General features: G+C 51.7%; 1 protein-coding gene across 3 annotated transcripts in view; it reads left to right on the top strand.

Annotated features, from left to right (window-relative positions):
• The window catches only part of TCF20 (transcription factor 20), a 104,565-nt gene extending 82,497 nt beyond the window's left edge, over positions 1-22,068 (top strand). For 2 of the 3 annotated variants that reach the window (XM_059187152.1, XM_059187153.1), the window contains exons 3-6: positions 7,939-8,032; positions 15,557-15,606; positions 16,663-16,790; positions 21,920-22,058. In XM_059187152.1, coding sequence (XP_059043135.1) covers positions 7,939-8,032; positions 15,557-15,606; positions 16,663-16,746 — 228 coding nt within the window. In that variant the 3' untranslated portion in view covers positions 16,747-16,790; positions 21,920-22,058. Of the gene's footprint in view, positions 1-7,938; positions 8,033-15,556; positions 15,607-16,662; positions 16,791-21,919 lie in introns of all 3 variants that reach the window. The other variant, XM_059187154.1, reaches the window with a different exon arrangement.
• Positions 22,069-26,353: the final 4,285 nt, after the last annotated feature.

Raw genomic sequence — 26,353 nt, 5'->3', positions numbered from 1 at the left:
ACTCTTTTAATCCCTTTTGTTTTTCTTGTTTTAAAAAATATCTTATTTATTTGAGAGGTACCTCTGTTCCTCCCCCACTTGCCCGCTCTCTCTCTCTTTCTCTCTCTCTCTCTCTAGTTCTCTCAAGTAAATAAATAAAATCTTTTTTTAAAAAATCTTTTTTGAGAGAGAGGGAGAAAGAGTGTGAGTGCATGAACAGGGGGAAGGGCAGAGGAAGACAGAAAAACAAACCCCACCATGTGCAGGGACCCCAAGGCAGGGCTCAATCCCAGGACCCTAAGATCATGACCTGAGCCAGAGGCAGACATTTAACCAACTGAGCCACCCAAGAGTCCCAGTCTTTTTTATTCTGTAGAATCAGTAGTAATGCCCCATTTTCATTTCTGTTCTAGGAATTTGAGACTTCTTTCTTTCTTTTTTTCTTTTTCTCATCCAGCTAAAGTGTTGTCTATTTTGTTAACTTTGCAAAGAAGCAACTTTTGGGTTCACTGATTTTTCTCTACTCTGAGCCTATTCTCGGTTTCAGTTATCTCCACTCAGATCCTTTTTATTCCTTTTTCCTCTAGCTTTGGGTTTAGTTTGTTCTTCTTTCTGTAGTTCCCTAAGTCTTTAAGTCAGGTTGTTGCTTTGAGATCCTTCTTATTTCTAATGCTTATATTTCTAATATAAGCATTTATAGCTATTAATTTCCCTCTTAGCACAAATTTTATTGAATCCCAAAGGTTTTGGATGGTTGCAGTTTTCTTTCCATTCTTTCCATTCATCTCTGAATATTTTTATTTCCCTTGTGATTTCTTCTTTGATCCATTTTATGTTTCACAGTATGTTGTTTAGGGACATGGCACTGCATGGCGCTGTTGGTTAAGCGTCTGACTCTTGGTTTCAGCTCAGGTCATGATCTCAGGGTTGTGAGATTGAGCCCTGTATCCAGCTCCATGCTCAGCACAGAGTCTGCTTGAATCTTTCCCGCTGCGTGCGTGTGTGTGTGTGTGTGTGTGTGCATGCTCTCTCTTTCTCTCTAAAATGAATAAATAAATCTTTTTAAAAAAGAAGTATGTTGTTTAGGTGCACCTGGGTGACTCAGTCATTTGCTGGGTGGAGAGTCTCCTTGGGATTCTTTCTCTCCCTCTGTCCCTCCCCCACACCTGTGCACACACTCTCTCAAATAAATGAATCTTTTTTTCTTTTAAGATGTTTAATTTTCAAAATTTTGTGAATTTTCCATTTTCCTTTGGTTACTCGTTTCTAACTTTATCTCATTGTGGTCAAAGAAGATACTTTGTAGTATATCTTTTTAAATCATTTGGGACTTAATTGTAGCTTAATATGTGCTGTATCCTGGAAGATGTTCCATGTACACTTGAAAGAATGTGTACTCTGTTGCTGGGTGGTATGTTCTGTATATGTCTGTTAGACAAGTTGCTTTATTAGTGTGAAGCTCTATTTCCTTCTGTATTTTTTTTAAGATTTTATTTATTTATTTGACAGACAGAGATCACAAGTAGGCAGAGAGGCAGGCAAAGAGAAGGGGGAAGCAGGCTCCCTGCTCAGCAGAGAGCCCGATGTGGAGCTTGATCCCAGGACCCTGAGATCATGACCTGAGCCAAAGACAGAGGCTTAACCCACTGAGCCTCCCAGGCACCCTATTTCTTTCTGTTTTTTTAATCCATAAAGTCTATTTAGTCTGATATTAAGATAGGCACTCTTCCCTTCTGATTACTGTTTGCATAGAATATCTCTTTCTGTCCTTTCACTTTGTCCGTTTGTATCTAATGGAACTCTCTTATATATAACATACAGCTGAATCATAAGTTTGTATCCATTCTGGCAGTCTCTGTTTTTTTATTGTAGAGTTTAATCCATTTACATTTAAAATAATTACGATAATAGGCACCTTCTATCATTTCACTATTTTGTTTCTAGATGTCTTGTAGTTTTCTGTCCCTCATTTCCTGCATTACTGTCTTTTTCTGTATTCAGTTTTTATAATGAAAAGTTTAAATTTCTTTCTCATTTATTTGACAGAGAGATCACAAATAGAGAGGCATTGGCGGGGGGGGGGGTGCAGGCCCCCTGCTGAGCAGAGAGCCCAATGTGAGGCTCTGTCCCAGGACCCTGACCATGATTCACTGAGCCAAAGGCAGAGGCTTAACGCACTGAGCCACCCATGCGCCCCCTTTTCTATATATTTAATATTGATTTTCTTTAAGGTCACCATGGGGGTTGTATGTAACATCTTAACATTACTAACACTTTAATTTGAATTTATACCAACTTAATTTTAGTGACACACGAAAACTCTGCTCCTTTGCAGTTCTAATCTTTTCAGGTGTTGATGTCACAAAATTACATCTTTATATGTTGTATACCCCAAAACATAAACTAATAATGTTTTAAATGTAGTGTTCTCTTAAATTATGTAGAAAACAAGATTTGTAGTCACAAACCAAAGTTACAATAATAGTAGCTTTTACACTGATAATTTTTTTTAATTTAACTGTTTTAATCTCTTAAATCATGTAGAAAAAAATGTATTTATGAGCCTTTGCTGCAGTAGCACTTGGCTTTTCTAATTGCCCATGTGTTCACCTTTATTAAGATTTTTATTTCTCTGGGGGCGCCTGGGTGGCTCAGAGGGTTAAGCCGCTGCCTTCGGCTCAGGTCATGATCTCAGGGTCCTGGGATCGAGTCCCGCATTGGGTTCTCTGCTCAGCAGGGAGGCTGCTTCCCTCTCTCTCTCTCTCTGCCTGCCTCTCCATCTACTTGTGATTTCTCTCTTGTCAAATAAATAAATAAAATCTTTAAAAAAAAAAAAAAAAGATTTTTATTTCTCTGTACAGCTTCACCTGCAGACCCCCTTGAGCACATCTTACAGAGGAGGGCTAGCAGTTGTGAACACTGTCGGCTTTTGTTTATTTGGCAATGTCCCGATTTCTCCTTCATTCTTGAAAGACAGCTTTGTCAGGTATAGGATTCTTGGTTGATAGTTTTTTTGTTTTGTTTTGTTTTGTTTTTTAAGCCCTTTGAATACATCAGCCCACTGCTGTCCTCAAAGTTTCTGGTAAGAAACCTGCAAATAATTTTATAGAGAGGATTGTAACAATTCACTTCTCCCAATGTTCTCTCTTTGGCTTTTGAAAATTTGAGTATAATTTGTCTCACTGCAAATCTCTCTTTCTTGGAGTTTATTGAACTTCTTGGATGTTTATATTCATATCTTCCACCAAATTTAGGAAGTTTGCAGTCATTCCAAAATTGTCTCTGCCCCTTCCTCTGTCTTCTCTTTCTGGGACTCCCTTAGTACTTCTGTCGGTCTGCTCAATGGTTTCACTTGGGCTTTGTTTACTTTTCTTTGGCCCTTTTTTTTTTTCCTCCCCCCTGTTCCTCAGACTCAGTAATTCCATTATCCTATTTTCAGGTTCATTGATTCTTTTTCCAGCCTGATCCAGTTTGCCTTTGAATCCCTTTAATGAATTTTAAAATTTCAGTTATTACAGTTATCAACTTTAAGAAGAATTTATTTTGGTATCTTTTTAGGTTTTCTTTTCTCGTATTTTTATTTGTTCACACATTGTGTTCTTGACGATCTCCCTCTCTCTTTAATTCTTTTTTTTTTTAAGATTTTATTTATTTTATTAAATTTTATTTATTTGACAGAGATTACAAGTGGGCAGAAAAGCAGGCAGAGAGAGAGGAGAAAGCAGGCTCCCCGCTGAGCAGAGAGCCTGATTCAGGGCTTGATCCCAGGACCCGGAGATCATGACCTGAGCCAAAGGCAGAGGCTTAACCCACTGAGCCACCCAGGTGCCCCACCATCTCTCTTTAATTCCTTGAGCATTTCTGAGACAGTTCTCCAAGTATTTGTCTAGTGTACCTGCCCTTGCGTCTTTTTCAGGGAAGGTTTCTGTCGATTTATTTATTTCCTTTGAATAGGCCATACTTTCCTGTCTCTGCATATGCCTTATGAGTCTTTCTTAAACACTGGATATTTGAATTTAATAATGTGATAACTCGGGACGCCTGGGTGGCTCAGTGGGATAAAGCCTCTGCCTTCAGCTCAGGTCATGATCCCAGGGTCCTGGGATGGAGCCCCTACATGGGGCTCTCTGCTTAGCAGGGAGGCTGCTTCCCTCTCTCTCTCTGCCTGCCTCTCTGCCTACTTGTGATCTCTGTCAAATGAATAAATAAAATCTTTAAAATTAATAGTAATAATGTGATAACTCTGGGGTCCCCTGGGTGGCTCAGTCAGTTAAGTGTCTGACTCTTGGTTTTGGCTCAGGTCATGATCTCAGGTTCCTGAGATCAGGTCCCATGTCAGGCTCAGTGTGAAGTCTATTTGAGATTCTCTCCCTCCCTCTGCTCCTGTCCACTTGCTCTCATGAATGAATAAATAAAATAATGTGATAACTCTGAAGATTAGATTCTCTCCCTTTCCCAAGCATTGCTTTTTGGGAGGTTGTTAATTGTTTTGGGTTTGGTGGTGTTGTGTTTTTTGGATTTGTTTTTTGCTTTTTTACTATTTATGCTGTCTCTGTGCCTAGAATCAGCCTGAGGTGTCAACTTAAAGTCTCGGGTCTTTTCTGAGCCTTTCCCCAGGAATACATGGGTCACTTTCTAATCATACCCATGTATGTAGTTGTTGTTTTTTTTAACATCCTACTCTTTAATGTCTAGCTCTCGAAAGGGAAAAAAGCAAAAAATGATGGGGAGAAGGTGCCAGTCTTTTCAATCCCCCGGAAGTCATTTCAGCTTGAGGGGGAGGGGCTTGCAGCAGTAGCTACCCTCCTGTGTTTGCACCTCCGTGATCGAAGCGATCATCAGCAGTCAGAGCAGGGATCCCTCCCGATACCTGGAAGACAGGGTTCTCTCTGCCCGCCCTCCCCCTCTCGCTCCCACAAGCTGTGTGCAAGCCGCTCCAAGATCGTGTGCACAGCTGCCTGCCGCTTGGCCGGGCGTCGGAGCTGGATAGCTGCCGCTGTGCTCCTAGGAGTTGACATTGACCAAAATTAGCTGCCGTTTACCACCCAAGTCTTCCCCCGGAAGCTGTACGCCTACAACAGACTCCAGAGTTCCAGAATAGTTGTAGCAGACAGATTCAGCCAATGCAGTTGTTGTCCAGGAGGGAGAGAGAGATTCCTGGTGCTTCCTACTCCCCCATCTTCCCAGAATCCCAAAATTTCCATTTCTAATAAGTTCCAGGGTGATGCTGATGTTGCTGGTCCAAGGATTACACCGTAGCCACTGAACCGAATTCTTTTAATGTCCTTTCTCCAAGGCCCGAGTATACCATACAGGGTTTTTCTCCTCTGGATGCAATGTAGTGAATTAATTGTGCTTTTTACCTGAAAGAAGCAAGCGTCATTTTATTGATGTAATTTCTTGGTGAGGGGTGAGTTTGCTTTCTTTTTGCAGAAGATGGGCACGGTGGCCTATGGGCTAGTTCAGGGCCGGGAGCAGTGAGAGGCCCTGCAGGGGACGGAGACCTGTGCTGAGCTGAGATAGGAGGGAGATGGACCTTGTTCAGCCCGGAGCTTGGTTGTTTCTCCTTCCTGTCTGGGAGCTCAGGTGATGACAAGGCCAGCTCTGCAGGTTGCTTCTCACCGGTGGTTTGTGTCACTCACATCTACCGACGCTTTTGATCCAGACGCTGTCTTCAGCCTTGATTCACACGCTAACCCTCCCAGTTCTGTGGGGTGGATAGTACTGTTAGGTAGGTTCGTGTTTGCCGTTTAAGGAAGCAGAGGTTAGGAATTGGCCAGGAGCACATAGAGGCGGCAGTGGGAGCGTTTGCTAGCGGGTTGCTTAGGTTCCACAGCCTGCACACATGACCTTCTGTGGCCGTGCTTTGGATATTAGTCCCTTCCAGTATCAGTGATGACTGTATGTTAGAAAATTTAAAAGTGACCTTTTGTTTTTTTTTTTAAAGTGTCATCTCCTTTAGCAGTCTGGAGATGGGATGGTTCTGGACCTGGTTAATAGAGTCGTCAGCAGTGTCACAGACGGTCCAGGTTCCCTCTGTCCTGTCGCTCTGCTGTCCTCAACAGCTTGGGCTTTGTCTTAAGAGCTGTCCCTTCCTGGTGCTAACAGGATTTCACCAGATCTCTTCATCCCACTGACCGGCAGAGTGAGCAGCCTGTTCCTGCCTCTTGTCCCGGTTAAAGAGAGGTGAAACTTTCCTGGAAGTTCCTTAACCTGCGGCTTCCCTTCCAGGAGCGCTTGCTACACCCATTCGTAAATGGCCACCACTGACTGGGGTTTACCTCCTGTCCCTCAGGGCGGGGAGGGCCTGGAGCAGAAGTGTGGGGAGCTGATCCAGCTTCTTCAGTCAGAAGGGCCTCCAGCGGAAACTGCTGCGGGGTGGGGGGGGGCGACTGACGGATGAGCCACAGTCGTCCCCTCCAGTTAGCAGGGAGACCTCGCTTCTGAACGTCCTCTGTGGCATGGACAGGGGTACAGTCAAGGGCTGTTCAGAATGCTGCCAGCGGTCCTTGGTTTACTCCAGCCACGGAGTAATCTTTTGTTTCCGGATCCTCAGCACCCAGGACGTGGGTCTTCTGAGAGAAAGGCAGAGCTCGCGGAGGACATGGCATACGGCCCTCTTCCTGCCCCCTTGTCTTTGGAGGATGCCGGGGCCGGTCATTTTGGATGGGCTCTGACCTGGAGCAAGAACTTCCGCTCCGGGTGCCTCGGGCACCTCATCTGTGGAAGGGGGAAGCTTCCAGGACCGAATGACTGGGTTTATGGCTCTGGCACACGGCGACACCCGTGGCATGGCAAGGCCCCGAGGTGGTGCTGTGGCTGGCCCTGGTGTGGGTTTAGCGGCGATCTGCGTTAGGGAAACTCGGTCCAGGTGAGCTTTACTCCCACTGGAGCCACACTGACTTCTGGGCCCCCAGCTGGGCTCTGCCTTCGCATGAGAAAGGGGGAGAAGAGCACCCTTTGGGCTTACTGCCCCCTGGAGGGTGCCGGCCCCTGCAGGGAGGCCTTCTCCACAAGCACATCGGCTGAGGGAGCACTTTGGTATTATTTTTCCTAGAATCAGGAGCAAGCATCTGTATCACTCAGGTGGCTTCATCTGGGTGTGCCTCGGCCACCAGAAGGATTTGCAGCCTCCCTCAGTAGGGCCGATTTGGCTGAATTTTACAAATAATGATTATTGTTGCTAGGTCACATTTCGCATGCCGACAGGACTGAGCGATCACAGGGATGATAGAGATGTGCCCCACTTTAAGAAAACCTGCCCATATAAGGAGGAACATCTCAATTACGGAATAATGTCTCACTTAGCCAGAAATTTGTGGCAGGTTTCCTAGTGCATTTAAAATAGGATTTGTGTGTAAAAATACCATTTGCACACAGGAGCCCATCTTTTCTGAAGAGAGACATATACTTGTATTGGGCATTTGGGATAAGTAGAACAAAAATAAAAATCTTACAAATACAAGAACTAGAAACCAAATTCCACTTTTAATTCTAAAAGGTTTATATATAACTCTACTATCTTACCCTCTCCTCCCACCCCAGACTTCCACAGCAGAAATAAATAGGCAAGATCTGGCATTTTAAGAAGCGGGAGGAATGAGGAAAGGACGGGCAAGCACGTGTGTGGGCGGGCGGACGGCAGGAGCACCAGGGACCGGTCTGGGCGGGCGGACGGCAGGAGCACCAGGGACCGGTCTGGGTGCCCCACCCCACCCCATTGCCTTGTGCTGTTGGATCTATTTGTGGCCATTTACGAGGCCTGGCCTAGCCCGTCTCTGCTGGATCCTTTCCACGGTGCGGTCAGTGAGTGGCGGTTCGCAGCGGACCGGCCCAGCCCCCCACCGCCGACCTGTAACCACAGAGACGAGCTGGGGTGTGCCGGACGGGGCTGAGGGAGGGCCTGGAGGAGAGGGTTGGATTCTGGGATGCTGACGTGCCACACTTCTTTCTTTTCAGAAATGTTCCCACTGCCAGGAGGCAGGTGCCACCTTGGGCTGTTACAACAAAGGCTGTTCCTTCCGATACCACTACCCGTGTGCCATTGACGCAGGTAAGATGGGGCCACGGCCCTCGTCCAGAGCGTCCTAAGGCTGGGACGGTCACTTTGACTCTCTCTGCCTTCTTTCCTTTATCATTCTTTTGTGTCTCTTCTGACCCCGTTCTGTGTGTGGTTCTACAGGAATGCAGAGAGGATAATAAAAAGGAGTGAAACAGGGTCATAATAACAGTTTTATTTGTATAATTCACACGTGATTCACTCTTCAGGTGTACAGTCCAGTGGGTTTGAGTTAGTACACTCACAGAGTCGTGCACCCGTCACCGCAGTCCATTTTAGGACATATTCGTCACCTCGTAAATTCCTACCCATTAGTGGCCACTCCCCCTCCACCCACCCGAGTCCCTGGCGACCACTGACCTACTTCATATCTTGATGGATTTGCCTGCTCTGGGCATTTCCTGTAAGTGGGATCGCACAGTAGGTGTTCCTTAGGACGCCGGCATCTGTGGCTTCACGTCGCGCTTTTCCAGGTTCGTCCGTGTCGCAGCAGACATCAGGCTTCATTTTTATTGTCCAACAGTGTCTCGGGCACGCCATACGTTACAGACCGCTCATCAGTCCGTGCACGTTGAGATTGTTTTCTCCTTTTTGATTATTATGAATAATGCTGCAGTGCACACTCCCAAGTCTTTCTGTAGATCGAATGTTTTCACTTCCTTTGGGTTTAAACCTGGGAGTGGAATTACTGGGTCATGTGGTAACTCTGCGGCAGGACGGTCAGACTTTCCCCACGTGACTTTCCCGTCCTTCCAGCAGAGTAGGAGGGCTTTGGTCTCCAATTCCTCACCGGCGCCTGCCGTTACCTGCCTCTTGTGTCCCCGCCACCCCAGCATCTCATGGTGATTGGAGCATTTCCCTGGTGGCTGATGACGGCTGGCGTCTGCGTGAAGTTCAGTTCATCCATTTTTTTCTTTTGTTGTTTTTGCTTTTCATGGCCTGTTCCTTTTTCTTACGTCTAAGAAACTGTTGCCTAATCCAAAAAATCACAAAGATTTATGCCTGTGTTTTCTCCTCGCAGAACTTGTCTCTTACATGGGTCTTTGATCCACTTTGAGTTAATTTTTATATATGGTATGAAATAGGACTCCAGTTCCCTCTTTTTTTTTTTTTTAAGACTTTATTTGACAGAGACAGAGCAGAAGCAAGGGGAAGCAGCAGGCAGAGGGAAAGGGAGGAGCAGGCTTCCCGCCGAGCAGGGAGCCTGATGTGGGACGCAATCCCAGGACGCTGGGATCGTGACCTGAGCTGAAGGCAGACGCTTAACCCGCTGAGCCACCCAGGCGCCCACTTCACTCTTTTGTACGTGGATTCCAGTGTCTTAGGGCCATTTGTAGGAAAGATTACTTTTTCCTCATTGAATGATCTCGGGACCTTTGTCAAAAACCAGTGGACCATAGGTGTGTGGGCTGATTTCTGAACTTTGTCCAGTCCCACACTGTCTTGATTACTGGAACTCTGTAGTAGATTCTGAAATTGGAAAGTATGAGTATTCTGAATATTCCTTTTGTCAAGATTGTTTTGGCTGTTCTGGGTCCTTGGCTACTTCATATGAATTTTAAGATCAGCTGGTCTGTTTCTATTTAAAAAAAAAAACAAAACAAACAAAAAAAAAAAACAGCAATTAAAACTCTAACGATTGCACTGAGTCTGCAGGTGCAGCAGGGCAGTCTTACCATCGTAACAACAGTCTTCCAGCGCATGGCCAGGCAGTGTCTCTGCCTTTGTCTCATTCTTGAATTTCAATCAACAGCGTTTTGTAGTTTTCAGAGTGTAAGTTTTGCGCCTGTTCATTAAACTTGTTCTGAAGTATTTTATTATTTTTAGTGTGATTGTGAATGCGGTTGTTTTCCTAATTTAGTTTTCAGATGGTTTGTTGTGAACATATAGAAAAACAATTGATTTCGTGTATTGATCTTGTATCCTGCAGCTTTGCTCAGCTCATTGATTAGTTCTAATAGTTTTTTAATGGATTTCTATGTACAAGATATGTCATCTGCAAATGGGTAGTTTCACTTCTTTTCCAGTCAGATGCCTTTCATTTCTTTTTCTTGCCTAATTGTCTTGGCTAGAACTTCTAACGTAATGCTGGGTAGCAGCGGCAAGAGCTGACATCCTTGCCTTGTTTCTGACCCAGTAAGTGTGGTGATAGCTGGGGGGGTGGTGTGTGGTTCACAGATGTTCTTGACGCAGCTGAGGAAGTTCCCTGTCTTCCTGCTTTGCTGAGTGTTTTTATCTCTCAACCACGGCTTTTGCATCCTACCATCTTTTCCCTGTCTGTTGAGATGATCAGAGTAGTGTTTCGCAGTATCATGACTGTTGAAAGAAGGGGATACTCTTGTCCATAAAGTTCCATCCAGTGAATGAATGATGCGGAACCCTTAAATTTTGACTTTGAGCTTTAGCCTCAGAATGTCCTCTCTCCCCGTCTAGAGTCTTACCCTTTCAGTGGACGTTTTCACCAGTTCCTTTCTGAGCACATGTCTCCCCTCACCGGCCCTCCTAGTACTTTCATTCAGGAAGGAGGGGGAGAAGGAAAGGGAGCATCAGTGAGGGTCCAGCCAGTGGCAGGGAGCAGGTTACCGCTAAGTGCTTGAGAGAGAAGCGGGGAGGGCTTGGCCGTCCAGGTGTGGGAAGCAGGTACAGGGGCGTAAGCTCAGAGTGGGATCTGACAGGTGGGAGAGGGGAGTCCGGGTTCATCCAGGCCACCCTTCCTTCCCGGGAAGTTCCTCCTTTCCCTGCCTTTCTGTTCTCTTTCCAAGTTTCCATAGGAGGCACAGCTGAAGGACTGGAAAAATACAGAAAGATAACGCTTAGTACGCCACAGTTCGATTCTCACAAAAGTGTGTGTTTGCACTTGCTGAAGAGCAGACGGTGGCCAGGGCGGTGTATGGCCAGAGGGAGTAAGAAGAGAGCCTTGAAATGTCAGTTCAGGGAGTTTGGGTTTTAGTCTGTCCCTTTCCGCTCTCTTTCTTCCCCAACATGTTTCTGCGCTGCGTCTGAGCTGTAATTCACCGAGTCGTGGTCTGGCACATTCCATCATGCAGCCGCTCTGTCCTCTCTCTCACACACTCTTCCTCGCTCTCAACAGCCAGCCCTTGCCATTTCTCTTTTTCATGGCATTGCCCTGAATTCTTTTTTCTAGTTTAAACTTCATGATATTTTTTTAAAGATTTTATTTATTTACTTGATAGACAGAGATCACAAGTAGGCAGAGAAGCAGGCGGGGGGTCGAGGGAAGCAGGCTCCCTGCTGAGCAGAGAGCCCGACTCCATCCCAGGACCATGGGATCATGACCTGAGCCAAAGGCAGAGGCTTTAACCCACTGAGCCACCCAGGCGCCCCTAAGCCTCATGATTTTTAAATGAAGATGTTTAAGTATTGAGTTTGTAGCAGTTATTTATAATTTTATGCAAGGCTTGGCTCTCGCAGTCAGCGGCCTGATAAGAGGTGGTCTGCACTGAGGCTTTGCTCAGAAACATCCGGTGAGCGGCAGGCAGGTAACCTCGTCTCGTCCGCTGCCCCCTTCCCCCTGTGAGTGCACCCCCGTCTGCATAATGGGGCACCAGCCAGTTTGGGGACCAGGCTCCTGGCAGTTTCTTGAGGGATTCACAGTGCGACTCAGGAGGAGCCTCTGCCGCGACAGGAGTGTTCAGGATCCGCGCACTCCAGCACAGTCGCCACAAGCCTTGTGTACCACTGAGTGTTTCAAGTGTGGCTCTTTGGGAATGAGGGACTGAATTTTTGTTTGACTTTGTTGTATTTAAACTTAATTATCTGTCCGAGTGTGGCTAGGAGCTGGAAAGCACGGGCTTAGCCCCGCCTTGATCAAGCTCAGGCCGTGGGGATGGGGTTCTCGGGGAAATGCATGGGGCTCTACCTCCCCTCCAGAGAGAGCTTGCTCAGTCAGCTGCTTACCGGTGAGGGTTAGTAAGTAAGCCCTGTTGGTCACTCTCTGTCTGCGCCTGTCTTGTGTGGCCTGCCCAAGTGACTGGGTCACATGTGTATTTGGCAGAAGTTGGTAGCCAAGTATCCAGTGAGAGGAAGGCTGCCTGGGTCGGAGGGGTGCGGGCTCAGGCAGGCCCTCGGCCCCCCGGCTTTGCTGCCCCAGCGGCTGCCTGCTCTGCTGCTCCATCTAGAAATACAGGACCAAGGAAGTAGCACTACAAGGTGACTGTGTCTTGGGCATTTATCAATCTTTTTGATGCCCGGAGTCGCAGTGACCCAGAAGTCTGAACTGCTCTGTGGGACGGATGCTTATGTTTAGGGTCTTCTCGGGAGTTCTCTTCTTGATACCATGGATCTTGTGTCCAGGAAGGGTGTTCATTGATTGACATCCTAAATAAATAAATGAGTCCCTGAGTTTGAGAGCTCCTCATCTCTGCGTGGAGTAAGGAACAGATTAAATGTCCATCTTTGCTCTGCTGCTAACCGCCCAAACCTCAGGGAGCTGTTCAAGTCTCAGAGGGAACTCTAACTGCTGGGGCAGCTCCATGGAAACAGGATCGTTTCCGCTGAGGGTCTGTGGCTGCTGCAGCCCCCCCACCCCGGGCCTGTTCCTGCATTCGTGACGTCACGGTCAGCCGCCCCATGCTGCGCAGGTCACAGGGGCAGACTGTGGCTTGGGGAAATGAAGTGACAGGAACGTGAGCCCTGGTTCTAAAAACGTGATGTATTCGTGCAACGAGCCACAGCAATCAAGACCAAAGGAAAAAAGAGCCACAGCCACATGTTAGTAAGTACTGTGCACGAGGAATGCAGCCTGGAGGGGTTTCTCTTACCCTCAGGAGGAGGCCCAGCGGGGACGCGCTCTCTGCAGCCACCCCTGCTGCTCACTGCAGACTCTGATGTGGACACGGTGGGTTCAGGCCCCCTGGGGTTATAAAAGGACTGGTGTCCGGCCCTTTCCCGGAGAGGCCTCCGCTCTGCACCCCAGGACCAGTGCCAGGGCTTGACTGGCTCTGATGGTCCCCTCGCCGGGCCCAGGAGCCCCTCGACAAGGTGGGTGCGGCTCGCAGGTCCCTAAGTCCCAGGGTGATCAGGCCAATCTAAGCACCAGCTGTAGCTCTGGGAGAGTTTGCAGACGAGCTGGAGACGGCGGGCGGCGGGGGGCTGGCAGGTCCGAGCCCAGCAGCCCTCTCCTCTCCCATCTCCCCCGCCTCGAGCTTAGTGCCTCCGGCCCAGGGAAGGTGTGGCCGCACGCGGGTGCAGGCAGCTCCGAGTCTCTTGTTGTGAGGAGAGCGGTGAGGTCCACTGTGCAGTTCAGCGAAGGGAGGGGAGTGCATCCTCCGCCGGGTGCGGTGTGCGCGTCGGGAGCCGTCTGGTGGACAGGACAACCCTGTGAGTCATTCCCAGCAGGTGTGATGCCCCAGCACGCCGTTTCCTTGACTTCACTGTATGGAAGTGCTGACCGGCCCTCCGGCCAGTGTGGGATATGGCCAGAGGCTTGAGGAAATCCCAGTGCCAGGCGGGCCAGCTGTGTAGGGCAGGCGCCCGTTCAGTGACCTCGGGCGGGGCCCCACCGAGCCTCTCACCGCTCTTGTGCTCCTCGCAGCAAGGCCGGGGTCAGGGCAGCCGAGCAGGGGCTCCCTGGGCCCTTGCAGGTGGCTAAGCTCTCTGGCCACGGTTCTCGCCCTGCCAGGAGCGTGAGTTGCGGTTCCTGATGGCTGCGGACACGTCGAGGACGGATGGGAGCCCTGGTCTGCAGTCTTGTGCTGGAGGCCCTCATCCGAGGTGGCCGTGGTCTCTGGCAGATTTGTTTAGGAGACTCCCCTTTCCAGAAGTGCCTGACGTTAGCTCCAATTGCCTTCGGTGCACACTTACGTTGTCTTACTTCTTTTCTGCTTTCTGACTTAGAGGGAGCATGTCTCCTAACTTCAGACGAGTTTCACTAATGGTCGGTCACAGCTGGCCGCTCCTCCGTGGCTGGGTGGGGAGCTGAGCCACCGCTGCCTTTCCCATGGCACCTTTTCCAGCTAATGCGGTCCCCCCTTCTCATTTCTCTGATGCCCTGTGGCATAAAGGTGGCCGAGCCCCACAGGGGCTCTGCGGTTTCTCTGGCCCAGACTAGAGACTGCCAGCAAGCAGTGCTGCCAAAGCCCAGGTAAGGAGCGAGTGCTTCCTGCGCTCCGGTCGCCTGGCCCCTGCTGTTCATAAGCTCTCCGGCAGATTGGAGCAGCAGGGGCCTTGGTCACGCCGCCGTGTACTTGTGGGTTTTAAATTAACACATTTCATTTACTGCCATGCTATTTGCTTGCAGGGGGGGAGGGCTTGGGGGTTAGCTGGACTTGCTGGGCTCCTGTGCCTGGAGGCCGGCCCTGGGGGCAGAGAGGCCGCCTTCCCACTGCTGGGTATTCAGGGGCTCCAGAGGGAGGCCACGATGGGACAGGCCCAGCCCAGTTATGAAAGGGTCTATTTCCATTTGTTTAAGATACAAAGGACCTCAGAAGTTCTCGTTTGTGTGTTCCCTTGCTTATTCCTCTATCCTGTGAAATCTGCGGATACACAGGCTGCTAATCCGGACCTCAGTTTAAACCGGAGTTAAATCGTACATTTAACAAGGCTAAGTACCATGGCTGCTTCCTGCCACGGTGCCCGGGAGCTCTCTGAGAATGTGTGATCAATATTTATTAACATTCTGCCACCGCATCTTGCACCAGTGACCTGGCTGTCGCTCTCTGGGAGCTGCGGTGTGCAGAGTGAATTCATTAATTAGATTTCCTCGCCCTGCTCCACACACCACCCTTGTGCCACGGAGCTCAGCACACCTGGAGGCGGACGCGTGTCCTTGCTGTCAGCGAGGATGCTGTCACCACGTTAAAAGTTGGAATGAATCATTTTCCTTCAAGGATTAGTAACCCCCTCATGGGATTTCATTTTCCCCTGAAGCATTTAGTGTGGATTATGTGGCTCATGTTGGGAACTTCTCCCGTGTCTCCATGGGTCGTCTGGCAAAGGTGGCAGCCGGGCTCTGGACGGAGGAGAGAGGTGCCCCCAGGTGTGTGGTGTTGCTATGAGGAAGCTTTGGCTCGGGCCTGCTGGAACGGGCTTAGCCGAGAATCAGGGATTTTAAAAATAACATTTATTGGAGATGGTTTCTGTTAGTGTAATTGTGGAAATACATAAAAAAAAATAATAATAAAGTCACCTATAGTCTTGCTAGCCAAAGAGAACCACGGGGTAAGTTTCCTTTGTCTTGTTTTTCGTGCACATAACACATTTTGATAAAACGAGGACTGTACTTCTATATTACGTAAACTGGTTTTCAGGCCATTCTGTGTCATGAGTGTTTCCCCGTACCATTAACTGTTGTGAAGCATTAAAATGTTAAGGGACTGATGCTCCCATCATGTTGCAGTACCGTAGTTCATTTGGGGGCGTCTCTGATGTTTCAGAAATCACAGTGTGGGGGCCTCTTACCTCCCTGTCTGACACTGTCAGTCCTGGCTAGTGTGGCCCCCCTCACCCCGGGCTGTACCACCCGCCGGCTTGGTCTGACTGTGCCTTTCTGTCTTACAGATTGTTTGCTCCATGAGGAGAACTTCTCGGTGAGGTGCCCCAAGCACAAGGTGAGTCAGTGCACGTGGCCCCCGCAGGCCTGGGGCGGGGGTGTTCCTCACGGTCTACAGACCATACACAGGAGGCCGCCGCCTGCTCTTGGCCCTGAGAGAGTGGAGAGGCCCGGTGCTGGAGGGAGCCCTGCACCCCAGGGTGGCCCCCACGTGCTGTGGTGGGAGTCTGGGAAAACCGTGGGGGAGCGGAAGGTATTTGTGGATTGTTAAGAGAAATTCAAAGAGCAAACTCAATACAAGCTGATTTCCATTTTAGTTTAGTGGACCCCCAGTTCCCAGTTGGCACGAGGTAAGCCCGTAGGCCTTGATACATAATCAGAGGCATTTTCCCCTACTAAAAGAAATAAGAATTGACCCCACGGTTCTGCAGGAGAAACTCAGGCCTTTCTAGGCTTGACCTCAGCAGAAGTGACCGGTGGTGCAGCTGGTGGGGGCTGCCGCCTGATTTCCCCAGTAATTCAAGAGGTGGTCTGTTGGTGTGACCCTTTCTATGAAAGGATGGAAGATAAGGGGCGCCTGGGCTGTCGCTGACCTAGCACGTAGGGCAGGGAGGGTCCGAGAAGGCAGCCCCGCCAAGGATGGGGGCCGCCCAGCTGGTCTGGCGCCACCTGGCGTTTACTGTGGCGGTTGCGCTCCTCTGGCTGAGGTCACACTGACACCTGGTGGTCATGGGTCGCTCACAGGCCCCGGGCTCCAACTGGGGCCAAACATGAACCTGAAAAGCGGTCCTCCTGAGGGGTCTGCCCCCAAAACGCGTCGGAAAGATGCTCGCTTATGCTTCTCTTTAAAAATTATTTTCAGAGATGGACCACAGGATCTTATAGTATTCTCTTTTAATTTACATGTTTTTAGTTTTAAAACTTCTCTTTTTTAATGGTCACATTTTGCCTTGGAAAACCCTGTCTGAATATCTCCTGTTTGTCATTCAATACTGACTCTCTGCTTTTTCTTTCCTTTTCCGTGTGCCATTCCTCTCCTCGCCTCTGCCCTCCCTGACCCCCGCACTGTTCTTCTGTCCCTCCTGTCTCGTCTCCTTGGCTTTGCCGGCGGCAGCCTCCCCTCCCGTTCCCCCTCCCCCCACTGCAGAACAAGACAGCGAAAGGCAGCCTCAGCACAGAGCAGTCGGAGCGGGGGTGAGGGGGGCAGTGTGCTCGTGGGAGTGGAAAGTACAGCAAGCACAGGTGAGTCGGGGCCGCACCCCTGCCAGAGTCCCAGTGGGTGTCGCGGCCTCTGCCCTCCTGCTTGCCCCAGGCCAGGCTGTGCCACCGGCCTCTAACCGCGTGAATTGCCGAAACCGGGTGGATTGATTGTTTCTCCGACTGTCATTGAGCTCCCAGGAATGTCCGTGGAGACATGTTTGAGGCTGAGTTCACGGTGACTGAGCGGAGGTCAGGCTTGTGTGTGGCGCTCTCGAAGGCTTCTGGGACAGAGCCCGCCAGCAGCCCACCCTCTGTCCCCGGCTCAGAAATGCTTCTAGCCAGTGGGCTGTCCTTTCCAGTTTACTCCCTATCTGTAAAGCTTGTGGTGGCTCTTCCTTTGAAAAGCAAAACATTCCTCAGTTTTGTTCTTTGAAATCTTTTCCCCAAAGTACTATGATGGACTCCTCTGCACAGAAGTACAAAGGGAAGGGAAATCCCCTCAAAGATTTAGGGGACTTTAGCATCCGATTTTACTCTTAAAAAAAACTCAAGAGATTGAGCTGTGCTTTTTGTGAGTGTGTCTGGGCTTGTGGTCAGGGCGGCGGCAGCGCGCGTCTGTAGAAGCGGGATTAGTGGACTGACGTCCCCAGAGGCAGCGCGCCTCCCCTGCTCCCTGCTTGCTCGGCCCTGCCCCTCCCCCCAACAGAGTCATGAGGGTTGAAGAAAATAGACCATAAAGAGAAAAAAAAAAAAGAAAGAGAAGAAAAAGAAAAGCCAAGATGTAACTTGAAGCACTTGGTCCTCGGGGATGGGGTGGGGGGACCAGTTGTCTCAGAAACATTCATTAAGGGATTATTTCTCTACAAGTGAAGGGCTTCTGTGTTTACTCCAGGCGCCCGAGAGCCACACACAGACATGCTAGAGTCCACGGCACGTTCCCTCCCCGTGACAACCAGCAGGTTCCACCTTGCTCTGCAATACCTACCAGTCACTTGAGGAGAAAATAATTCCTCTCAGACGGTTGCACTTTTTCTCCTTTGAGAAGTCCTCTGTTTCTTCGGAGGGTCCCAGTGCTGAATTCCAGAGAAGCCCGCTGTGCTCTGCTGTGTGAGGCCGTGGGGCCGTAGAGAGGCCTGTCCGGCTTTCTCCAGGGGGGCTGTCGAGTAAGGCCTCTGTGGTCGTGCCTTTCTTTTCTCTCTTCCTCTTCCAAGACAGGGGTTGGGAGTGGAAGGGCAGGTGGTCGGGTCCCAGGAGTCCAATGAGCGAGCTGGATTTCCGGAACACACCGGGGCCCGCCGGCTCCTGCACGCCTTTCCCCCAAGCAGCCCTCAGCGCACAACAGCAGTCTGGACGGTTCTCCAGCATGTTTCTCTTGGCCTTTGTTTCGTGCCGGGGCTCTGCCTTCCTCCCGTCAATTCCTCTGGCTGATGGGTAGAGCCGTGTGCTGTGGGGGCCGCAAGGAACATTCCTGACAGTGTCCTGGCAACCCAGTCAGGGAAGGAACCATTTGTTGTCACGTGCCGTTGTTTTCGTCCTGCCGTTCCAGCCCGTGTTTACGGGGGAGACTGAGCCACGGCCCTGCGCGGCAGACCTCCGGCAGGGAATTTTAATTCCATTCATCCTCTCCTTCCTCTCCTCCCAGCCTTGCGCGCTGCCAGCCCTCAGCCCCCAAGCGGAGCAGTGAGCTTCGTCGTCCAGATCTCAGTCCAAGTGTGGGCAGGAGTCCCCGTGTGGACAGGAGACCCCGCCTCGCCGAGCGGTCACGCGGCCGACCCGTTGGTGTGGGGTGGTTTCTCGTCTGTTGAGGTCCGACCGTCCACCTCTTGGAGGGAAGGGGTGGACATAGGCTGCATCCAGTCATGTCCACCTGAAAGGATTTTCTCCGTGTGCCATCCCCAGGGCGGGACCCTTGTCCTGTTTCTCGGTTCAGCTGTCCCATTGTGAGTGGTGGCCCTCGGCAGACTGTACAGGAGCCCCAGGGATTGGGACAGAGAACATTTCATCTTGGGGTCCATTCTAGGGACAGAGAGCTACTGTCATTGGGTGCCCTGACATGGCAGGGAGGGGACATGAGTACCTGGGTCCTGCTTCTCGGGGCCCCGTTTTCTCATACAGTAAGAGCTGTGTAACCGGGGGCACTTCCTGTTTTTGCTTCTGTTTCTTCGGTAAAGAGAGGAACAGCGGTGGCCAGCCTGAGGATTCAGTTAAGAAACATCTCCAAGGTGTCCGTGTGGCCTAGCATGGGGTACAGCTCGTGCAGGTCCTGGGGCCCTGCAGGAGCCGGAGGGGTCAAGGCCGAAGGCTGGACCCTGCTGCCACCCTGCCTGGTGGAAAACTGGGGGCTGGGAGATGGGAGATTGAGTCCCCCCAGCCTCCAGCAGCATATGAGGTCCCTGCACTTGGCCCTCAGCAGACCAGTCGTGCCAGACAGGAAAAGTCTTTGGGCCGCCGTCCACACAGCAGGCTGCCGCTTGCGCGTTTCTGGGCGTGAGGAAGCCGCGGGAGGCCTGTGGGCGCCCACCTTCTCCCTGTGCCGACTGCTGATGCCTCCGCCAGGGCCTGTGGGCGTGTCTGGCGAGCTGCTCAGAGGCGAGACTTCTCCCTGTGGGCTCTGGCACATGCCATTCCCTGGGCCTGGTCCCCTGCCTCCCATCTTCCGTGCCAGGCTCCTTCTCCTCTCTGGGTCTCAGCTGCAGAGGCCTTCCCTTCTGGGTCCCTGTCGGGCTCCTTTGCACGCCGCAGCTCTCCTGTGCCAATTTGGAATCATTCATTCGTTTGCTTTGTGCATCTCCACCAGCCTGTGCACGCAGTGAGGACAGGAACCGTGTCTGGCTCCGGCTTCTGTGCTCTAACCTGGAGCACACGTGGCGGGGCCGGCCGAGTGCATGTGCTCGTCACCCTGTCTGTGCCTGGAGAGGTGCGGACGACGGTCCCACCGCACAGCCGCATCCCTGCAGGAGGCTACCGGGCGGGGAGGACGTGGTGGATTCTTGCTGCGCTGGGAGAAGACAGGAGGAGGCCCCGCCAGGTTCAGGCCGTGGAGGGGCCGCTGAAAGCCACGGAAGGTGGGAGCGTGACAAAGGTGAGCGAATCCTGGCAGGCTGTGGCCCCAGGTGAAACGCTCCTCACCGGCAGCTGGACATCGGGACGCCTTTTAAAGAGAGTGTTGAAAACCCGCTGGCACGGAGTGGCTGCCCGCTCGCGGCGCTCTGGCCGGCTGCAGCTGGCCCGCGTCCGCCAGCCGAGTCCCACGCAGTCGAACAGGACCACACGTGACTGAGGCTCGAAGGCAGAGTCCTGGGGGCCCGCGCAGAGGGCTTTGCTGGGTGGGAGCCCCAGACCCACCGCTCGGCAGCCCCGTGGCTTTGGGTCCCTCAGCTTCAGCTGTGTCTTCTCTGAGACCAGGGGCCGGCGGGGGGGGGCGGTCTTTGAAACTCCTCACATAGAGCCTGGCACATGGATTTCCTTCCTAAGCTCCCTGTTGAAGGAACAGTGTTTGAGAAGTAACTGAGAAGTTAGGGTTCGCTGACCTTGAAGTTGTGTGACGTCAGACCCTGGGGAAAAGTCCCCTTAGGAAGGCTGGAAGACAGGGCCACAGCAGGGGGCGGCTGTCAAGACTGGAGCTTCCCAGGCTACCAGGCACACCCATGGACCGAGGTTGGCAGCCCACAGAGCGCCCCCAGCCAGGCAGACCTGGGGTGCCAAGTGCGCTCCGTTCCCAGGTTGGGGCCAGGTTGGGCCTGCTCTCCTGAGTGGTTCATGGGTCGGGGGTACCGGCCCAACGCTGGCAAGCCTGGGGGAGGGCAAACCCTGCCCTGTCACCCACTCCACAAGCAAAGCCTTCCAAGGAGTGCCTGGACATCTGTCCTCTGTTCACGTGGTCCCACATCCCCAGCAAGATGTTGCCCCCCGGGTTGTTGCTTGAGGCTTCCTGTTGGCTCCGCCCTCATCCTCGCATCTCTGAGGGCTTTTGGTTGCTGGGGTAACATGGGGAGGCCGCTTCTGTCCCCTTTCCTGGCAAGCAGCCTTAACCCTAGGACAACCAGAGGGCAGGACTGGCGAGCCTCCCTGGGCTGGAGGCAGACCAGAGCGTGGGCCAGCAGGACTGGGGCGACTTCCAGGGAGGGTCCAGAGCCACCTACGGAACAGGGAAGCCAGGCTGTCACCATGGACATCCTGAGCATGGGGACAGTGTCCTGCTGTCTCTGCAGGTCTCCCCATGTGGTCATGTCTTACCCCAAGCAGTTATTGCGCCTCTTTGGTCCGGGCAGGTATACCTATGTGGGTGCTTTCAAATAGAAGGTTCGTAGCCCCTGCACACAGAGCAGCCTTCTGAACGACTTTGCCCGTTAGTAAGTTGTGTGAACCCAGGAAAGGGATGGTGCCGCCTGGGTTTTCCCCAGGGGTTATTCCCGAGGGCACCAGAAGGGGTCTGAGGCAGGAGGGAGCACTCTGACTGGCAGGGAGCAGGTCAGGGGAGGCCGCCGCCCCTGCTTCTGCTCTGATTGTTCTGCCCCGATCCTTGCCAACCTCTGTGTCCCTCGGAGACCCCTGCACGCGTCGTGAGCCATGACGGACTCCAAGGAGGCCCGTGGTCCAACCCCACTGCCCCACTGGGTCATTGGGATTGCCTTTCTGAGCACAGAGCCTGGGCTGGAAGAGGAGCAAGTGCAGGGGACGCCTGGGGAGCCCCGGAGGAGGCCCTGCCGTCCAGTCGGAGCCGGCTGGAGAGTGTTCTTCGTGGAGTGTGAAGGATGCACTCTTGTCACCACGAGCAGCCGTGGCAGGTCCTGAGCTGGTTTTCCCACAGACTGCCTATGCGCTCAGCCGCCTCCGTGAGGACTGCTCCGGGCCACCAAAGTGCCGAGCCCCACGGGAGGCCCCCGGTGGGTCACCCCGAGAGCTGGAGGGTCGGGGAGCTCCTTCGTGGTCTCCGTTCCTGCCGCACACTGGGGAGGCTGCCATGGCGCGAGGGGCCCGGGGTCCGTTCGCAGCACCGCGGGCCACATCACTGCCGCCTTTCCTCGTGTGCCAGGGCCACGTGGTCTGCGCCACACGGTGGCTCCGCCACTGGTCCTGAGGGTCTGCCGCTGCTGGACCCCCAGAGGAAGGGCTGTCGGCCACGGGGCCGCACAGGATTCCCAGCACCCAGTGTCGGTTCTGTCTTGCAGGTGAGACTGTGGAGGTGAGAGGTGGTGGACACTCGCGATGGAAGGAACCGTCCTGCCGTGCGGCCCCGCCCTGCCCCGCCCGCCCTGCCAGCACCTCCTCCCCAAGTCCTTACATCACACCCAAACCGTGACACCACAGGAAAGAAAGACCCAAGAAGTTGGAATGGCTGTTTCCATGGACACAATCTCCATAGTGACAATGTGGGGGGAGGGGGGAGGGGTGGGATGATGGGAAGGGGGGTGCAAAGGGAGGGATAAAAATATATATATATAAATCTATTTTTAGTCTGGAAAGACTTTGTTTAAATGAAAGGTGCGCTATCCCTTTTGATTCTATTTTAAAAATTCTCTAGTTAAAGAACTCCAAATTTGTTCCAATAACAGTGAAATTTAAGTGTGAAATTGAACAAGCTGGTCTCATAAGAGGCGGGGCGTGGCTTTGATCTTTAGCCCGTCTCACACCGGTTCAGAGAGCTGCAGACCCAGGGCTGGAAGAGCAGGCAAACCACACCAGAACCATCCTTTGTCATTAAGTTGTCTCAAAAGTGGGAAGGTTTGGGGCGGGGGGAGGGGGGATATGGGGGACGGTCCGTGTTTTCAAGAGTGGGGGAATGATGTTTAAACACAAAAATAAATTTTTTTCATTTCCAGAAACACTATTTATTTATTATTTTTAAAATTTTTATCTTTTGGGGGGGTGAAATTGGCAGATGTCCCGAGGTCACAGCTGTGTCCTGGATCACTGTGGCCAGTGAGACCCTCAAGCGCCCCACTAAGTGCGCGTGGCAGGCAGGGTCGGGGGTGGCCCGCCACGGGGCGCGTTCCTGGCAGCTGTGCCCTGCCCACCCCCACCCCCCACCCCAGGACGGAAGGACAGAACAGGAAATCTTGAGCTGTAGGAGTTGACACAGGGGAGGGACTGTGTCTGTCCAGTGTGATCAGTGTGGGTTACGCTGACCAGGAAACACCCAGTTAACCCTTTTTTCTTTTGCTTTCATTTTTATAAAGGAAAAGAGGGCCTGTCAGGTGAGCAGCCCCACGCTACATAGTTCTTTATGTTGTATTGTTTTGTTTTGTTTTGTAAATTGTATAATTTTTAAATATCTGAGTTTTAAAAAAAGAAGAAAAAAGTACAAAAAAAAATCTTGTTAAGGCCTTAAGAAGGGGTTAGTGCATCTTTCAGGGGTCACTCTGCCGTGGGGATAAAATAGCTGTTTCACAAACAGTTTTATTTAAAAAACAAAAAAATCAAAAAATAATAAACTTCATTTTAACCTTGTTTCGTTTTTTGTTTACTGTAAAGCAAACGCGCCTCTTCCTCCTCCCGCTCCAGCCCCCCAAGGTGGCTTTGCTCCACCGCAGAGAAGGCCTCCTGCCGCCCACCCCCCCCCACCCGCCCCCACCCGCAGCAGGGCCTGGAACCAGTCAAAACCCTGAGGCTCCTCCCTGCAGCTCCACCCGGGGTGGGTGGAGCTCACCAGTGTGTGGGGACGAGCAGATTTACTTAAGTTGGTATGAGGACATATTTCCAATCAACATTAATTTTAAAGGTTATAAAAAAATAATGCGATGTTAATGGACTTTTTTCGAGAACAGAAATACTGGAAGGAATGTTGTGAAGTAGAAATAAGCAATTATAAATGAGTTCTTGTGTGCTCATCAATTTGGGGCTGCAGAAATGGCAGATTAATTCTGTTTTAATGGCTCCATCAAGCAGTGCGGCCCATTTCTCATCTCGCTCACCAGGATGGAGGCGTGGGCGGGTGTGCTGCGTGGGCCCTAAGACCTGCGTAGAAGTAGCTGGGTGGCTTTCCGTCCAGTCCTGACCGGGCATTAACACAGTTCAAATGAAATTGATAGATTTCAGGTGTCAGGGGCTAAACCACAAAACTTGAAAAATACGTATCTTGAGGAAAATATTTTCCCGACAGCAAATGATTCTTTGTCATTTTGCTTTTCTTCTCCTGTTGCCTTTTGACTTGCTGATGATCCTTGACCAAGGCACTTGTGATGATTCTAGATCCTTCCTCAAACTGGCTGGTGACACGCCCGTTGATGGGCGTGGCCGTGCTCCACGCACCAATGCTGACCCCTGCTGCAGGAAGCTTGGACTCTGTGCATTTCAGCTTTCGCTGCTTTTAAGTTGTATGAATTTTTTTTTTTTCATAGACTTTTTTTTTTAAAGATTTTATTTATTTATTTGACAGACAGAGATCCCAAGTAGGCAGAGAGGCAGGCAGAGAGAGAGGAGGAAGCAGGCTCCCCGCTGAGCAGAGAGCCCGATGCGGGGCTCGATCCCAGGACCCTGAGACCATGACCTGAGCCGAAGGCAGAGGCTTCAACCCACTGAGCCACCCAGGCGCCCATTTTTCACGGACATTTTTAGAGCAAGTTCAAGTTCATAGCAGTATGGAGCAGAAGTCACAGAAAGTTCCCACGTGCCCCCTGCACCGCAGACATGGCCTCCCCCAGCAGACCGCTACATCTGCGGCAGCCACTGGTCCGCCCGCGCCGCCATAGCCTCGTCCCCCGGAGCCCACAGTTAACATTAGGGTGCCTTCTTGGTGTTGCACAGTCTGTGCGTTCGAACAGTCTCGTGATGTGTATCCACCGTTCAGCGTCGCCCAGAGGAGTCTCCCTGCCCTAGAAATCCTCTGTTCTGCCTGTCCTCCCAGCCCCCGGGCTTTTTCTGTCTGTATAGTTTTGCCTTTTCCAGAACGTGCTGTGGTTGGAATCCTACCGTATGCAGCCCTGACACGCTGGCTTCCTTTGCTCAGTGATGATGCATTTAAGGTTCCTCCATCTCTGTTCGGAGCTTGGTAGCTCATTTCTTTTTAGTACTGAAGAATGTTCCATTGTCCGGATGTACTACCGCTTACCCACCTACCGAAAGACCTCTTGGTTGCTTCCGAGTTTGGGCACTGATGAATAAAGCTGCTATAAATACCCGTGTGCAGGTTTCTGTGTAGACATCGGTTCACAGCTCCGGGGGGTCAATACCAAGGAGCTTGCTGGATCTCGTGGTAAGAAGCTCTTGTTGTGTAAGGGGCCACGGAGCTGGCTTACGCATCAGCTGTCCCTTGTTGCGTCCCGACCAGGCAATGTGTGAAAGGTGCTCGCTCCACAGCCTTGCCAGGCTCTGGCGGAGTCAGTGTTCTAGATTTTCACTGTTCTACTGGGTATGCAGAGGTGATTTTCATATATAACCTTTAAGTTGTGGTTAAAAACATAACATTTACGGGACGCCTGGGTGGCTCAGTTGGTTAAGCAGCTGCCTTCGGCTCAGGTCATGATCCCAGCGTCTTGGGATCGAGTCCCACATCGGGCTCCTTGCTCGGCAGGGAGCCTGCTTCTCCCTCTGACTCTGCCTGCCACTCTGTCTGCCTGTGCTTGCTCTCCCTCTCTCTCTCTGTCAAATAAATAAATAAAATCTTAAAAAAAAAATAAAATAAAATAAAACATAACATTTACCATCTTAACCAGCGCACAGTTTATTAGTGTTAATTATATCCACATGGTCATGCACGGGATCTCTAGAACCTTTCATGCACCCAGCAGAAGCCCTGCACCCTTAAAACACGCCAGGGGGCGGGCCCTGCGCCGCCACCACCCCTGGCAAGCTGGATGCCGGTCGCTTTTCCTTTCTGTGCCCAGGAAGGAGCGGGAATTGGGGGGCTTACTCTGGGCGCTGTTATGCCTTGAGGAGGAGGCAGGGGCAAGGCGAGCAGCAGGCCACCCGTGTGCCCAGCACCCACTGCGGGGTACCTGGCTCCTACCGACTGTCTAGAGCCCTGGTGCCACATGGGAGCGGCCCTGGGCGAGAGCTTCCCAGCCCACCGTGTTGCTGGTATCCCTCCCCAGCAGAGGATCCACCCCTGCGCAGGTGAACATCCCCGTGACCGTGACCAGGGGTGGCCCCAGGAGTCCTTCCCTCCGCTTCACCAGAGCAGTTTCACCACCCGCGGAGGTGGGCCCAGTGTGTTTCTAAAGCTCAGTAATGTGCTGGCCCTTGAAGAAGTTCACATCCAAACTGTATGCATAACTCAGAGCGTGCGTTTGGCCCCCTGATACCACTCTAGGATTCTGACCTCCTGACATGACCTGAGATTCTGTCTCCTCAGTGCTTGGGGATCACGAAGCTGAATTGCCCAGAGATGGCAAAAAAGCCACAGGCCTTGAGATGGCAGGTTCCCTCATGGCCTCCCCAGCCTGGACAGCAGGCCCCCAGGACGGGGAGGCCACCGCCCTTCATGACGCATTCGGGTGACCGCTTGGGGAAGGCCGCCAAGAAGATGGGCAGATACAGGCGGTGTATCCAGGGCCGGCAGGCGACGACGCCCTTGGCCGTCCTGCCCATTGTGCTGCTCTCCGGGACGGTCAGCTGAGACAGATGAGAAGCCCCAGTGTACCCTTGGGTCTCGCCCTCCCGGTCTG

The sequence above is a fragment of the Mustela lutreola genome, chromosome 8, assembly GCF_030435805.1.
Source record: "Mustela lutreola isolate mMusLut2 chromosome 8, mMusLut2.pri, whole genome shotgun sequence".
Lineage (NCBI taxonomy): Eukaryota > Metazoa > Chordata > Mammalia > Carnivora > Mustelidae > Mustela > Mustela lutreola.
The sequence above is the reverse complement of the archived record's forward strand: the minus strand, read 5'-3'. Positions and strand labels throughout refer to the sequence as shown.